Raw genomic sequence first — 16,535 nt, 5'->3', positions numbered from 1 at the left:
AACCATAATAGTGCCAAACAGAGTCACCAGGTGGTAATAGTGTCCTACACAGTTTGGTGCCCTCTTACCTCCCATACACAATAATCCATATGGTTTGGATATGTAAGACAAAATAATCCATTTAACAAAATACATTTAGAAGGGTTCTTCGGTTTAAAACATATTTTTCTGGTGCCAGAAAGTTAAACAGATTTGTAAATTACTTATATATAAAGATCTCAATCATTTCAGTACTTATCAGCTGCTGATTGCTACTGAGGAAGTTGTATTTCTTTCTGGAGTTATTTTCAGTCTGACCACAGTGCTCTCTGCTGACACCTCTGTCCATATAAGGAACTGTCCAGAGTAGAAGAGGTTTGCTATGGGAATTTTCTTGTACTCTGGACAGTTCCTGACATGGACAGAGGTGTCAGCAGAGAGCACTGTGGTCAGACTGGAAAGAATTACAGAAAGAAATACAACTTCCTCTCTAGTATACTGAAGCTGATAAGTACTGGAAGAATTAAGATTTATAAATGGAAGTAATATACAAATCTGTTTAACTTTCTGGCACCAGTTGATTTAAAAAAAATGTGTTTTCCACTGGAGTACCCCTTTAATTGTTAAAGTAAGTGGGATGTGTTATAGAGGCATATTAGAAGATGGGTTGGTGGAGGAACCGTATAAAACTACGACTAAATGCAAGGACTACTGCACTAACAATCAGTGTTGGCCCTAACACTCCTGATACTTGTCTGTGGTTCACAGTAGCCCAAATTTACCAAAACCATTTTATTATTAGACAGTACAAACCTAGACAGACGGTCTTGAAATGTGCCAGTGGCTTAGACTGTCTAGCCCAGGTTTGTCACACTTATGCCATGCCCCTTTACAGAAGCCACACCCTTTTCAGGCCATCCCTCTTTTGTCAAGGCCATGGAAAGTGATTTTTGTTTTGGGTTTTTTTTGTCACACATTTTGGCAGAATTCTGGCACATTTGTAAGTCTTGAATCTAAGCTGTATTTGCTGCTAAAAGCTTCAGACATCATTGGATAGCTGTGAGAGTATAAAAGCAAACTTTACCTTTCCCGGTCGATTTTATAAGTTTGGCAGCCACCATCCATCAGCTCTAGAAGAGGTACAGTTTACTTTTATACCCTAACAGCTATCCAACATTGTCGGCAGTAAATACAGCTGACAGAATCCCAATTTTAACAAAAAAACTTTGTCTCAAATGGCTGAAGGTGCTCAACCCCAAATGCGGTTGTGCATTTATACTGGGGGAGCAGATCCTGCCCTTGTAGTCCGTTGCTAGGGGCGATCCCCAGCATAAAAATGCATACAATGGAGGATGCCTGCAGCGGACTACAAGTGCCACAATAGAATCCTACACCAGAAAGACGGTGTGGATGTGTAACAATTAGAATAATACAATACAGTAATATGGGTGCACTACTGTGGTAGATGTATACAATGACATTGGCTATCCCTCAACACTGATGTTAAAATTAAGACATTTGCCAGTATATCCTTATATGAAGGACACACCAGAGCCTGCACACCAACACCAAGGTTTCTCAAATGGCACAAGACCTAGTGCTAAACCTACCTGTGCGTGATAAGCAAAACAGGGGCCAGTGGGCAATTACGGCAGCATTAGGTAGTCCGCTGAAGGCATCCTCCATTGTATGCATTTTTATGCTGGGGATTGCCCTTAGCAATAGACCACAAGGGCAGGATCTGCTCCCCCAGTATAAATGCACAACCGCATTTGGGGTTGAGCACCTCCAGCCATTTGAGACCACGTTTTTTGTTGTTGTTTAAATTTTATACTTGGAGGTGTGTAAACTCCATATGTAATGCGCCTTAAACATTTTCTAGGCAGCATTCGAGTAGCACCTGTGAGGCCATGCACCTATATTATCCAACTTAGGTGGGGCTTGCAGTTTGCCTCCCTCCTCCCATTGTATGTGTGCTCAGTCACACTGGAGGGTACATGGAAGGACTCTGTGAGTCGACCGAATGCTGCCGTAATTGCCCACTGGCCCCTGTTTTGCTTATCACGCACAGGTAGGTTTAGCGTTAGGTCCCGTGCCATTTGAGAAACCTTGGCGTTGGTGTGCGGGCTCTGGTGTGTCCTTCATATAAGGATACACTGGCGAATGTCTCAATTTTAACATCAGTGTTGAGGGATAGCCAATGTCATTGTATACATCTACCACAGTAGTGCACCTAAATTCCTGTATTGTATAGAACCCCAACTTTTTTTGTTTGGATTTGGAAATCTGTCATCCTTTTTTATTCTACTGTATTTTTTTTTTTTTTCCTCAGACCACATTATACTATTTAATTTAGTTGGGAAATAAACACTTAGGATAAGTTTCCACTTGTTTTTTTTCTGGTAGTTTTTGGAATACTGTCACTGCAGTTTTTGAGCCAAAGTCAGAAGTGTATTCAAAATATGACATATAAAGGAAGGACTTCTACTTCTCCTCCCTTATGGATCCACTTCTGACTTTGGCTTAAAAACTGAAGTGGCAGTTCTCCAAAAACTGCCGGTAAACAAAACAAGTGGAAACTTAGCCTTAGGAACAAATAGTAAAATAAAGGTTTTTGATCAATTTTTAAACTGTGTCACTCAATTGTCTCCATTCACAGATTTTTTCCATTACAGAAAAAAATAGACTTCAGTATTTAAGTGTTGAGAAATTTAGTGCATAAATACTTTTTTCATTCACGTGTTAAATACTTCCGCCCCAGAACACCAGAGGGTTAAAATCCTCAACCGAAAGACTGTCAATGAGAACACGTTTGTAAACCTACAGACGCCATTCGTGAAATGTCATATCCACCTTCAGTGTTGTCATCAAAGAGACAGCAAAATGTTGAAGTTACTCTTTTATTTTTGACTGTCAATTTTTCCATTGTAACTGAAAAGATAATTTTACATGACTTCACTCTAGGAAGGGTGTGTTTCGCTCACAGAGATGTATATAGTGCCTGAAGTGTCAAAATCACAATCAAACTGTTTCACTCGGCACCATTTGTGTCCAGACAGAAGTCTAGAGCCGACGCTTCTCGCTGGATTGGTTGGACGGGGCACGCCATGGGCTATGGCTCAATATAGACTGCTCACTATGTCTCTGTAAACTGACAGCTATTACAGACATCAAAGGATCACAACTGGGAGGAGGACATGCGGTATTTTTTACTTCAAGACAAGGAGCATGTTCTTCACTGCCTGGTCATAAATATTGTCATATTAAATTACAATTTTTCATTCCTTATCTACATTTAGGGTTAGTTTGTCACAGGAAAGAATTGTATTATTGCTGTCGTTGTTTACTTATCCTGTATATTTATAACCATATTTAAATGACAGCACTGTCACATAAATCTGTGAAAGAAGAAAATGGCAGCACTCACCGGATTAGTTGCAGAAAATCTTCTTTATTTTAAAGTGCAGAACACATCCAGTGTGGCCGGACACCAAACTGCGTTCAGAGAGATAGGTGACAGCTGTTGCGCATGCGTGTAGCACGCTTCTTCAGACCCTCTGATGAAGCGTGCTACACGCATGCGCAACAGCTGTCACCTATCTCTCTGAACGTAGTTTGGCGTCCGTGTCCGGCCGCACTGGATGTGTTCTGCACTTTAAAATAAAGAAGATTTTCTGCAATTAATCCGGTGAGTGCTGCCATTTTCTTCTTCCATGGATTTCATCTGCTAACTGCCTTTTCTATTGTGGTTCAGCACCCCTGCTTTGAGTTGCTCTGGGAGATCTCTGCAGGAACTGTGCTTGCTTTATCTTGTGCATAGCGAATTATCCCGCATGTGTGTGTACTCCAAGAGGCTTGGTGCCAATCGCTGTATCTCCTCGCTATTATACTGTCACATAAATGTACATGATGGTGACACAGAAAACCTTTCACAATTTCTGGTCTAACTGTCAATGCAAACTAGTTCAGAGAAGACATATTTTACTTACATTATGTTGTTCAGAAAGTTTTACAGCTTTCACTGTTAAGGGGGTACTCCCCTGGAAAACATCTTTTTTTTTAATCAACTGGTGCCAGGAAGTTAAACAGATTTGAAAATTAGCGCACTCTTTGATCAAAATGTGTCCCCCCTTCCACCACGCTGAGGTGGCCTCATATCAGATGGGACCCTAACATGATAACTCACCTATGCTGTACATATAGCCTCTGACTGTGTGACATGTTGGATCAGCCATTGACTAAACCACCTCCAGTTTGAGAGGGGTGGGGTGCATGGCTAAAAAGGGTGCCACACCCCCCAACTTAGACTGAAGGTGGTTTAGTCAATTGCTGATCCAACATGTCACACAGTCAGAGGCTATATGCACAGCAGAGGTGAGTTATGTGTTAGGGTCCCATCCGATATGAGGCCACCTCCGCATGGTGTATGGGGGGACACATTTTGATCAAAAAGTGCGTTAAGAGCCTCCATTTTTTGACCAAGAGTGCTGTTGCAACTTTCTTTTTTGTACATTTTGTATTTGCCACAGCAGCGAGCACCTGTGTATTAGGTTGTTGTGCTGGCTATTTTTCCTTTTGTTTTAGATTTGAAAATTACTTCTATTTAAAATTCTTTACCCTCCTAGTACTTATTAGCTGCTATATGTTCCAAAGGAAGTTCTTTTCTTTTAGAATTTCCTTTCTGTCTGACCACAGTGCTCTCTGCTGACACCTCTGTCCGTTTTAGGAACTGTTCAGAGTTGGAGCAAATCCCCATAGCAAACCTATCCTGTTCCGGATAGTTCCTAAAATGGACAGAGGTGTCAGCAGAGAGCACTGTGGTCAGACAGAAAGAAAATTAAAAAAAAAAAAAAAACTTCCTGTGAAGCATATAGCAGCTGATAAGTACTGGAGGGATTAAGATTTTTAAATAGAAGTAATGTACAAATCTGTTTAACCCCTTAATGACGCAGGACGTAAATGTACGTCCTGGTGAGCTGGTACTTAACGCACCAGGACGTACATTTACGTCCTATGCATAACCGCGAGCATCGCGGCAGGTCCCGGCTGCTGATAGCCTCAGATGCCGTGATCAATTCAAATCACGGCATCTGCAGCATCACGGTACTTTGAATCTATGATCAAATCGCCCGCAGCGCTGCCGCGGCGATCCGATCATCCAGCATGGTGGCCGGAGGTCCCCTCACCTTGCTCCGGCCATCTCCCGGGGTCTTCTGCTCTTGTCTGCCATCGAGCAGACCAGAGCAGAAGATAACCGATAATACTGCTCAGTGCTATGTCCTATACATAGTACTGAACAGTATTAGCAATCGAATGATTGCTATAAATAGTCCCATATGGGGACTATTAAATTGTAAAAATAAAAGTAAACAAAAATTTGAAAAACCCGCTCCCCCAATAAAAACGTAAATTGTCCCATTTTCCCTATTTCACCTCAAAAAAGTGTAAAAAAATATATATATATATATATATATTTATATATATTTTATATACATATTTGGTATCGCTGCATGCGTAAATATCCCAACTATTAAAATAAAATGTCGATGAAGCCGTACGGTGAACAATGTGAACGTAAAAAAAAAAAGTCCAAAATAGCTGCTTTTTTATAACATTTTATTCCCCAAAAAATGAATTAAAAAGTATTAAAAGTTTTATATAAGCAAATATGGTATCAATAAAAAGTACAGATCACGGCACAAAAAATGAGCCCCCATACCGCCACTTACGGTATATGGAAAAATGAAAAAGTTATAGGTCTTCAAAATAGAGGGATTTTAAACGTACTAATTTGGTTAAACAGTTTGCGATTTTTTTTAAGCGCAACAGTAATAGAAAAGTATGTTATCATGTTATCATTTTAATCGTATTTACCCAAAGAATAAAGATCACATGTCATTTTTACCGTAAATTGTACAGCGTGAAAACGAAACCTTCCAAAATTAGCAAAATTGCGGTTTTCTTTTTAATTTCCCCACACAAATAGTATTTTTTTGGTTGTGCCATACATTTTATGGTAAAGTGAGTGATGGCATTTCAACGGACAACTTGGTGCACAAAAAACAAGCCCTCACACTAGTCTGTGGATGAAAATATAAGAGTTATGATTTTTTTTGAAGGCGAGAAGGAGAAAACGTAAAAATAAAATTGTCTGAGTCCTTAAGGCCCAAATTGGCTGAGTCCTTACGGGGTTAAAGGGGTACTCCAGTGGAAAACTTTTTTTTTAATTTTTTATCAACTGATGCCAGAAAGTTAAACAGATTTGTAAATTACCTCTATTAAAAAATCTTAATCCTTCCAGTACTTATTAGCTGCTGAATACTACAGAGAAAATGTTTTTCTTTTTGGAATACAGAGCTCTCTGCTGAATCATGACCACAGTGCTCTCTGCTGACATCTCTGTCCATTTTAGGAACTGACCAGAGCAGCATATGTTTGTTATGGGGATTTTCCCCTACTCTGGACAGTTCCTAAAATGGGAGGGGCCCAACCGGTATTGCGGTAGGGGAAAAATTCATATCGTGCAGGAAAAAAAAACGGTATCAACCGGTATACCGCCCAGCACTAGGAACACCGTTCCCATTAGCAGGAATCCATTTGGAGTGCCCGCAGTAAACTGTATCCACTGTATCTAAAAAGGAGTTTCACCACAGTCTGAGGCTTTATTAAGGAGTTATGGGGAAAAGAAAATTGTATACCTGGTTTTTTAACTTTTCGTACTGCTATCACACCAGATAGAGCTGCAATACCCAGTTTATACAAATCCAAGCACTCTTTCATATGAAGGACATTTTGAATAGCCAATAAATACACTGTGGTATAGACCAATAACAAACATGGAAACACTTGGTTACCCAGATACGTACAAGACAAGCAGTACAAGTAGTGACATAAATGTGCCGGGATTTCAATTGTGCATGCCCATAGACTTTGTCTCTTGAGTCTGATAAAGACAGTGGTACGCATGTGCCATCACTCAGTGCACGAAAAACAGCAAAGCCTTTACTGTTCATGCATCTGGACTGTGAGTAGAGATGAGCGAATTTCCAGTAATTCGATTCTTCATGAACTTCTCGGCTCGGCGTTTGCTGACTTTAGCCTGCATAAATGAGTTCAGCTTTCAGGTGCTCCGGTGGGCTGGAGACTCTCTCTTAGGACTGTATCCACCGGAACCTGAAAGCTGAACTAATTTATGCAGGCTAAAGTTAGCAAACACCGAGCCGCGAGGTTCGTGATCAATCGAATCACTGGAAGTTTGCTCATCTCTAACTGTGAGTATAAGTCTGTGTGGGCTGGGACCAGCTACTAAATTAATGAAAGACATGGCCACAGCTAAACCAAAAATTAGGATGTATCAAAAGGTCTATATATATATATATATATATATATATATATATATATATAGGCAGCAAAGCCTTTTTTGCCATATTTGTATAAATCATATATCTCATACTGAGAACATGCACAAGAGTAAAATGCATATAGATATATTCAGTTATTATGTATATCATAATTATATTGGTCATTGTATTGATTATGTAAGAATATAATTTATCATAGCAATACACATATATAGCATATTGTTATACATTTCTCTCTCTATCTATATTGGCAATAAAGACCTTTAACAACTGGTATTGTTTGTCTCTTTAATATGAGTCCATTAAGACACCTGGGCATGCTACATATGTAATAATTTAATGCTGGGCATAAATGAACCTAATCATATATCCTATATTCATATATGCTGCTTCTTTTAAATTACATCGACATCTTCATTGTCTATAATGACATTCAAAGGATTAGTTTATGAGAAATGGTAAACTGCATAGTGTATATAATAGAGCACTAAGCTATCATATAGGATTGACCAGAAAACAATTCAAGTGTCACTAATAAAATAGGCATATGTAGGTCTCTATCAAAAGAAATAACCTATTGAATGTCTTCCAGAATGGCAGCTATTATACGATTATTTATAGAAATGCAGAGTAAGTAAATCCCTCATTGATGCCTTGAGGACACCAACCATGGATCCTATAAATCCACATAGCTTCCTCACCCAAAAGTTTATTAGTTAGGTTGCCCCAAAATGACAATTTTCACATAATTGAAGCACAGTCTTTTCATCTATATCATGTATCAGTCTATCTGATTTTGCCTAGAGGATTATGGTTATTTCTTCTTTTTCTTTATCTATGTTATTGAATAATATCCAATAATTTAAGGGCTGTAGTGTTTCCTCCATGTGTTTCTCATGTCTTAAAAGAGGAGGATCATTTTGGGTTTTAGTCATACTGGTTTGTTTGGATATTCTACTATGTAATCGCTGGATTGTTTTTTCAGCAAACAATTTTCAGCAAGTACCTTTTGCAATAAAGATAACCCCCATTGTTTGGCAGTTGATTAAATCATGTATCACATTTTTTGTGAATTTCTTATCTCTCAGTCAAAAGCTCATCGCATGTAATCGTGGTTGAAAATACACGATGTAGCACATTTTTGGGTAGCACCTAGCTCTAAACATACAAAACGTAAATCACATTCTTTCTGATATTTCTTTAATATTTGGAGTATGATGGAAGGTAGTGTCCACTCTACTGTTGGTAGATGTGTGTTTGCATTATAAACATGTATGGACACTGCCACCAGGGTCCAAAAAGATTGAGATCCAGTGAATTAACACTCCTTTCATGTATATCAAAGGTTAAGTGTATGCCTATAGTGTTATTATTAAGGGCTTCAACAAATTTTTGAAACAGGTGACTAGGTCTCCCAAAAAACATACATGTCCACAGTACATTGGCCCTAAAATAAAATTACATTAGTGTAGTAGGGAAAATTGTGTTCTCCCACACCCCAAAAAAAACAATTAGCCTTATGCTGGTGCACACGTCTTCCCCATCGCGGTGCCTTTTTTTTTTTTTTTTTAACTAAAAATGGTGGACAAATATTAGTAGCGTCAAAATAAATTCATTGTGCCGTAAATATTGTGTACCCTTAGTGCTCATGAAATATCTAACAGCCAAACCTAAATTATGTTGAATGTTTGTATATAATGCCTAAGCGTCCAGGCTGGCAGTAAGAGTGTGAGGTGGAAAACTGACCTCTTGGATCTTTTTGACAGCGTCCTTGGTATCTTTTATGTAGGTGGCCAAAGTGGTAACAAATGGGCAAAAAATAATCATTGTACATACTGATTCCTTAAGTCAGGTTAGCATTCCCTGTCCAGGGACAGGACGATTATACAGGCTATGCATAGAGTATCTCTAAAGTAGGTGAACAATTGAATACAAATTTGACCTCTTCCTCAGTAAGCAGATTGGCATCAGATAAAATAGTTTTTAAGTTCCAATATAAAACGCTCTGCGATTATCTAGACGGACACATGTGTCAGTCTAGATCGGCAAGTTTAAAAAATGTGTTACTCACTAAACAAATTGATCAATGTTGGTAAATTGGTGGTGTTGTTGAAAAAGAGACCTCCTACCCATCTTATTTTTATTCTCTAATTCTTGTTTGTTTAGCTGCTTCTATTTTTTCTGTAAATATCTAGGGTCAGATTTTACATTTTTGTGCATTTTATGAAGTGCAAGTTTCCTGGCAATGAAGCTCAGTGTTCTTCCTTCATACGTAGGTGTAAAAGATAACCGCCATCATTAAGGTTTTTTGATAAACAGAAACGCGTCTGTGTTTCATTTAGTTTTTAAATGTTTTGTTTTGAGCACGTGGATTTTAATGGAATTTTTTAAAGTTTAGATTTTTTTAGGGGAGCCGGAATTCACAGTTTTTGTAAAAGATAACCCATTACGTAATACTGATATTTGATCAGAGGTCAATTCAAATGATGATAGTTTGAATGTTTGTAAATGATCATGGCTGTTTATGGAGTCTAGGATTTATCTAGAATAGTATCCACATTTCTCTGTCTAATAATTGTACATTTACAAAAGGTGTGGCTGTAGGTGCTGCTCCCACTGTAGAAACTGGAGCCAGTGCAGTGATAATCGGATGTGGAGCCAAGGAGATGATTTGTACGACAGAGTAAAAGGATGTAGCAGACAAAGGTGCATCTGTAGACAAATGCGTTGTGTGACTGTATTTGGAATAATTTAGATTGTTGACATTCACTTGTCATTCTGCTGATGTTTGATTTGTTGTAACATTAATAGATGGTTTATGTGTATACATTTTTTTTATTTTTGAGTCCTCATGTGACAGACTTGGTAATCATGTCAAGAATTTGTAGACTGATCCTCAGATCTTGAAATCTGTGATTCAGATATATCCATTTATCTTGTATAATAATTCTGTTTAGGTATTTGAATGTAAATTTGACCAGTTTCAAAGTCGTCTTTTGTCGCGAATATACTTTCTATGTTTACGTTCTATTATGTCAGTTTGGAAGCTCGCAGTTGGTTTTTCTAACCTTTATTCCAGGTTAGGAAATCCTGGAAACTTCTGAAAACACTGAGGAGGAGATTTATAAACACCTGTGTACAGCAGAGCGGTGCAGTTGCCCATAACAACCAATCAGATCACTTCTTTCATTTTTAAAGAGGCCTGTGAAAAATGAAAGAAGGAATCTGATTGGTTGCTATGGGCAACTGCACCACTCTTCCTCTGCACAGGTTTTGATAAATCTCCCCTTGATTGTCACCGTTTTGTTTTTCTAGTTGTGTTCTAATATAAGTGAATCATTTTTCTGGAGCCAGTGGAAATATATAACATATTTTTTTTCCTGGATAACCCCTTTAATGCCCCCATTAGATGGTTCCCATTTACCACATATTGTGTATTAAAAGATTTATTGTGACGTTATTAGTAACCTCCAAAAGGATTAAAGGGGTTATCCATGAAAAACCTTTTTATGTATATATATCAACTGGTTCCAGAAAGTTAAACAGATTTGTAAATTACTTCTATTAATAAATCTTAATCCTTTCAGTACTTTTTAGCTGCTGAAGTTGAGTTTTTCTTTTCTGTCTAAGTGCTCTCTGATGACACCTGTCTCGGGAACTGTCCAGAGTAGAAGCAAATCCCCATAGCAAACTTCTTCTACTCTGTGCAGTTCCCGGGACAAGCAGAGATGTCAGCAGAGAGCACTGTTGCCAGACAGAAAAGAACAACTCAACTTCAGCAGCTGATAATTATTGGAAGGATTAAGATTTTTTAATAGAAGTAATTTACAAATCTGTTTAATTTTCTGGAGCCAGTTGAAGGCTGTCGGGGCATGCTGCGAGTTGTAGTTTGGCCACAGCCGGCGGCACCCTGGTTGGGAAACACTGCTTTAGAGTGTCAGCAGTGCACGCCACTGTTTCAGAAAAGATGTTCCAGAATTGTTGTGTCACGTGGAATAAAAGTATTTAGTAAAACAAATGGGTCTAAAGAGGTTTCGTGGTAGTGAATAATTTTGATTTTGGATTATATATTTCCATCCATTAGCACTGATTAACTTTTGTTCTTTTCCTTCTTTCTTTCAGCCAAGTCCGTTACCAAGTCCAATTCTAGGTAGACAACCCAATGCCAGCCAGTCATTGCTCGCTTGGTGCAAAGAAGTAACAAAATCCTATAGAGGAGTAAAAATAACTAACTTCACCACCTCATGGAGGAACGGGTTGGCGTTCTGTGCAATATTAAACTACTTTAGGCCGGACTTGATGTAAGTATGGAGACCTATATATAACCTACATTGAAAGGGAATGCCAACGTATTTACGCTATGTTCTCCTAGGGATTGTGGAATGCTAATTTGAAAGGGGTTAATATCGTGTACCTTTTGACTATCAATGTTCCCCTTTCATTTTAAGCTGCCATCTCATTTATGATGTTTTTTTGCCTTAATCCTATAGAAACTACTGACCTCAAGATGCTATTAAAAATTTTGTTCGTGTTGAAATGAGATGAGAGAAATAAGCCTGTAGCTCTTTGAACACTGACGACAAGGGATTACCACATGGCAAATTTGGCTGTCAAAGCTTGTCCCTGGTCCTTGCCTCCTATTTTAGACAAAAAGCTGTAGGCGCTAAAACCCGCCATATTCATATTATTTATTAATATATTTTTGTCCGTTTTAATTTTCCACACTATTAGTTTTGTTGATTGAATTGCTGAAAAATTACTCCTTGCCATATGATTTTATTCTGACTTATTTTTAGAAGGAACTTGTTTAAGAAAAAGACCTTTTTTTTTATTTTTTATATCAAATTTTGTTTGTACCTACTTTACCATTTTCTCCTTCAGTGACTACAAGTCCCTCAATCCCCAGGATATTAAAGAAAACAACAAAAAGGTAAGAGCTGTAAGGTGAAAACTTTGTTCAAATTCTGCCGGTTTTCATTGATTTAAAAACATAGAATTCATTAAAAAGGTTTACAAATAGTGAAATAAAGTGTCTGAACATATTCAGTCATACAGGCATGGCAAAGAGTGCAAAACCACCTCAAATGTTCTCAATGCCCAGATGCCCAATAGTTTAAATGAAACTGCTCAAAATTGGCCTGAAAAAGTCTTGTATCTGTAATGTAATGTGTACAGGCCTGGAAATAATTATTTTTAAAGGGGTACTCCGGCGCTAAGACATCTTATACCTTATACAAAGGATAGGGGATAAGATGCCTGATCGAGAGAGGTCCCACAGCTGTCACGCCCCCTCCCATAGGCTTGTCACTATGCTCCGTCCCCGTGATCGCCAGTAATTAGACCCGAAGCGAGCACGCTCCGGGGGCTAATTCTAACGGGGTGTGACGTCACGCTCAGACCCCTCAATGCAAGCCTATGGAGGGGGCGTGACAGCTGTCACGCCCCCTCCTATAGGCTTGGATTGAGGGGGCGGAGCGTAACATCACACGGGGGCGGAGACGTGACGTCTCTATGCTCCGTCCCCGTGATCGCCAGTAATCAGACCCGTAGCGAGCACGCTCCGGGGGCTGATTCTAACGGGGTGCGGTGTGGAAGATCGCGGGGGTCCCCAGCGGCGGGACCCCCACGATCCGGCATCTTATCCCCTATCCTTTGGCTAGGGGAAAAGATGTCTTAGCGCTGGAGTACCCCTTCAACCCCTTTCCGCAGAACACTGTATATATTCGGCGGATTCCGCGATACCATAGCGCATTCTGCTGTATATATACGGCATTCAGTAATCCTGCGCTCCCGCGGCACAGCGCGGGTTAATCAGCTGAAGTCCCGGTGTGTCTGGCAGGAGACCACTTGTGTATGACACCCCGGGACCCCATGTGATTAATCCCGGTCAGTGATTTGTTCATGTGCAGCGGTACTCATTGGGAGCAGCGGGTGTGCAAAGGTCAGGTGGTCCGGTGGCCATGCGGCCGGTACTTGCTCTCCCTCCACCAGGTGCAAAACTACAACTCCCAGCATGACCAGACTATCTGGAAATGCTGGGAGTTGTAGTTTTGCACCTGGTGGAGGGAGAAGCACGTACCCGCTACACCGCCGCCGGACCACCTGACCTCTGCACACCCGCTGCTCCCGATGAGTACAGCTGCACCTGAACAGCGCTACTCCCTCCTGATCAGTGATTTATTACTTATCAGCACTTTTTTGTGGCCAACCATATGTTGGAAAACTACAACTCCCAACAAGCCCAGTCAGCCATTGTCTGTCTGGGCATGCTGGGAGTTGTAGATTTGCCACATCTAGAGGGCACACTTTGGCGACCACTGGTCTTCTGTCTTCCCCTAGCTTTTCATGGGGTGCAGGTTTTTTTTGGGGGTTTTTTTGCACATTTTTGGGGCATATGCGGTCCGTGCCACCAGTGTCTTTTCTGTGCTGTGTGGCCTTACCGTACCCCGTGTGCAGAATGCACTGATTGCTGATCAGTGATTTATTACTGATGAGCACTTTTTTGGGGCCCAGGTCTTTTTGTTTTTGCTCTTTTTTGAGGGAGTTTGTTTGGCCACACAGTGTAGAACAGTCGCTGGTAGCATGGACCACAAACACCCACACAAAAAAACCGCAAAAAAATAAATAAAAACCTGCACCCAGAAAAGTGCTGATCAGTAATAATTTGCTGATCAGCAAGCAGAGCCGTCTGCATACGGGGTTCGGTCCGGCCACACAGCGCAGAACAGTCGCTGGTGGCACGGACCTCATACGCCCCCCAAAAAGTACTAAAAACCTGCACCGTAAAAAAAGCCTACAGTAGACGTAAAAATCACTACACCTACACTACACACTGAAATAAAGTGAAAACACTACATTTACACACGTACACCCCCCAAAAAAAAATCTTTTCGATGGAGGAGGCATACACCATGCGCTTGCCTCCGACACAGAAGACCGCCAGTGAGGGAGAGGAGAAAGACCCCACATTTATATCTCCTCCCCCATCATCATCCCCCCCAGAAGGTAGTGCTGCAGGGCAATAATAGTAAAGCCTCTCCCATACTAGTGACCCTGTCCCCTATACAATTCCCCCTCTCTGCCCTCCCCCCCCCCCCCATATAGGTGATCCCAGTCCAGGCGGGATCACCTATATGAGCCACTGATCACTAGGTTTGTTGGCCTCCCGGAAATCGAAATTGACCCCACAATCCTCACTGAAGTGGACTTTACATTTTTTTTCAGTGAGGACTTTGTCAATTTGATGGCGGCTCAAATAAACCTTTGCGGCCCAGCACCCTGATGCTGTCTTGTGCACACGGCAGAATTTCCGTTGCAGATTTTTCCGTGCAGAAATACCAATTCCGGAGTCCACAGTAAGCAAAGATATGTCTTCTTTCTGTGGAGTCCACACAGAAGTGCATTGCCATCTATGAGACACACCTCTTGTCACACCTCCTGATGAGAGCACCATGTACATTTGAGGCCTAAATTCGGGATTTGTACAGGGGTGGCTGATCGTACCAGAGGTTTTGGCTTAAATGCTAAAAAAATTAAAAAAAATAAAAAAAACACCCACATGTGACCCCGATTTTGGAAACTACACCCCTCATGTAATGTAATAAGGTGTACAGTGAGCATTTACACCCCACAGGTGTCTGACAGATTTTTGGAACAGTGGTCCTTGAAAATGGTTTTTGGGGGGCATGTGACATGCCCCCCCAAAAACCATTTCAGCAAAATTCTCTCTCGAAAATCCCAAGGTTGCTCATTCCCTTCTGAGCCCTGTAGTGCACCTGGAGAGCGCTTTACATCCACATATGAGGTATTTCCATACTCGAGAGAAATTTTACAAATTTTAGGGGGCGTTTTCTCTTTATATCCTATGTAAAAAAAATAAAAAATGGGGCTACAAGAACATATTACTGCAATAAATTTAGATTTTTGAGTTTTCTATTCTACTTTGCTGCTATTCCTGTGAAACACCTAAAGGGTTAACAAACTTTCTGAATGTTATTTTGAATACTTTGAGGGGTGCAGTTTCTATAATGGGGTCATTTATTGGGGATTTCTCACAGAAAGGCCCCTCAAATCCACTTCAAACTGAACTAGTCCCTAAAAAATCTGTAGATTTAGAATTTTCCGAGAAAATTTGGAAAATTGCTACTATACTTTAAAACCCTCTAATGTCTTCAAAAAGTAAAAACATGTCAATTTCATGATGCCAACATAAAGTAGACATATTGTATATGTAAATTAATATATAATATATTTGGCATGTCCATTTTCCTTACAAGCAGAGAGTTTCAAAATTATCGCTGAAAATTTTGCACTATATTAAAGTAGAATTTGTCACGAAAAAACAATCTCTGAATCAAATACATAAGTAAAAGCATCCCAGATTTATTAATACATAAAGTGAAGGTGGTCAGATTTGCAAAAAAATGGCTGTGTCCTTAAGGTTAAAATGGGCTATGTCCATTAAGGGGTTAAGGGGACTTTCATCAAAACATGAACAAAACATACTGTATATTGGTAAATTAGAAGTTTGGCCCAATTCACACCGCATTTATGGTCTATGGCACTGGTACCCCAGCAAAAAAGGTATGTTGACGTATAATTCAGCAAGCCCATTGACTTTAATGGACCAAATTTCGTTCACTTTTAACTATGGTCACTTTAATATTAGAAATTCAACTTTTTGTTGTGGGTATCAAAATTATAGCCTGCTATTCCTTTGAGCTTTGTAACAAATACATATGCATTCTGAAAATAGACCACAATATAAGTATTAAAGGAGATCTCCGGCAAAAAATAACTTATCCCCTACTCACAGGATAGGGGATAAGTAGCTATCACGGGGAGTCCGACCGCTGGGACCCCCTGCGACCACCGGGACGGGACCCGGCACTCAGTGAGGAGCATGTGCTGCAGCTGACATGCGTTCCATTCATACCTATGGGAGCGCCAAAAAGACCCGAGTACAGCTCTCAGGTATCAACTGCGATCCTATAGAAATGAATAGAGTGTGTGCAGTCTACCGGTTTCCTAACTAAAGGTGCCAGGGTCCCTTCCCGTTGATCACGGGGGGCCCCCAGCTGTCGGACTCCCTGCGATCAGCTAAGATCTCCTTTAAAAATCAATATATATATTATTAGACAGAAAATTATTATTAACAACACATGATCATATAAAGAGGTTATAAAATGCCAAGCC

The 16,535-nt window shown here is 40.1% G+C and overlaps 1 protein-coding gene across 8 annotated transcripts in view; it reads left to right on the top strand.

Annotated features, from left to right (window-relative positions):
* EHBP1 (EH domain binding protein 1) overlaps positions 1-16,535 on the top strand; it is a 430,856-nt gene that overhangs the window by 198,944 nt on the left and 215,377 nt on the right. For all 8 annotated transcript variants that reach the window (XM_056568010.1, XM_056568005.1, XM_056568009.1 and 5 more), the window contains 2 exons: positions 11,463-11,641; positions 12,222-12,270. In XM_056568010.1, the coding sequence (XP_056423985.1) occupies positions 11,463-11,641; positions 12,222-12,270 (228 nt within the window). The remainder of the gene's footprint in view (positions 1-11,462; positions 11,642-12,221; positions 12,271-16,535) is intronic.

The sequence above is a fragment of the Hyla sarda genome, chromosome 3, assembly GCF_029499605.1.
Source record: "Hyla sarda isolate aHylSar1 chromosome 3, aHylSar1.hap1, whole genome shotgun sequence".
In the NCBI taxonomy this organism is placed as follows: domain Eukaryota; kingdom Metazoa; phylum Chordata; class Amphibia; order Anura; family Hylidae; genus Hyla; species Hyla sarda.
The sequence above is the reverse complement of the archived record's forward strand: the minus strand, read 5'-3'. Positions and strand labels throughout refer to the sequence as shown.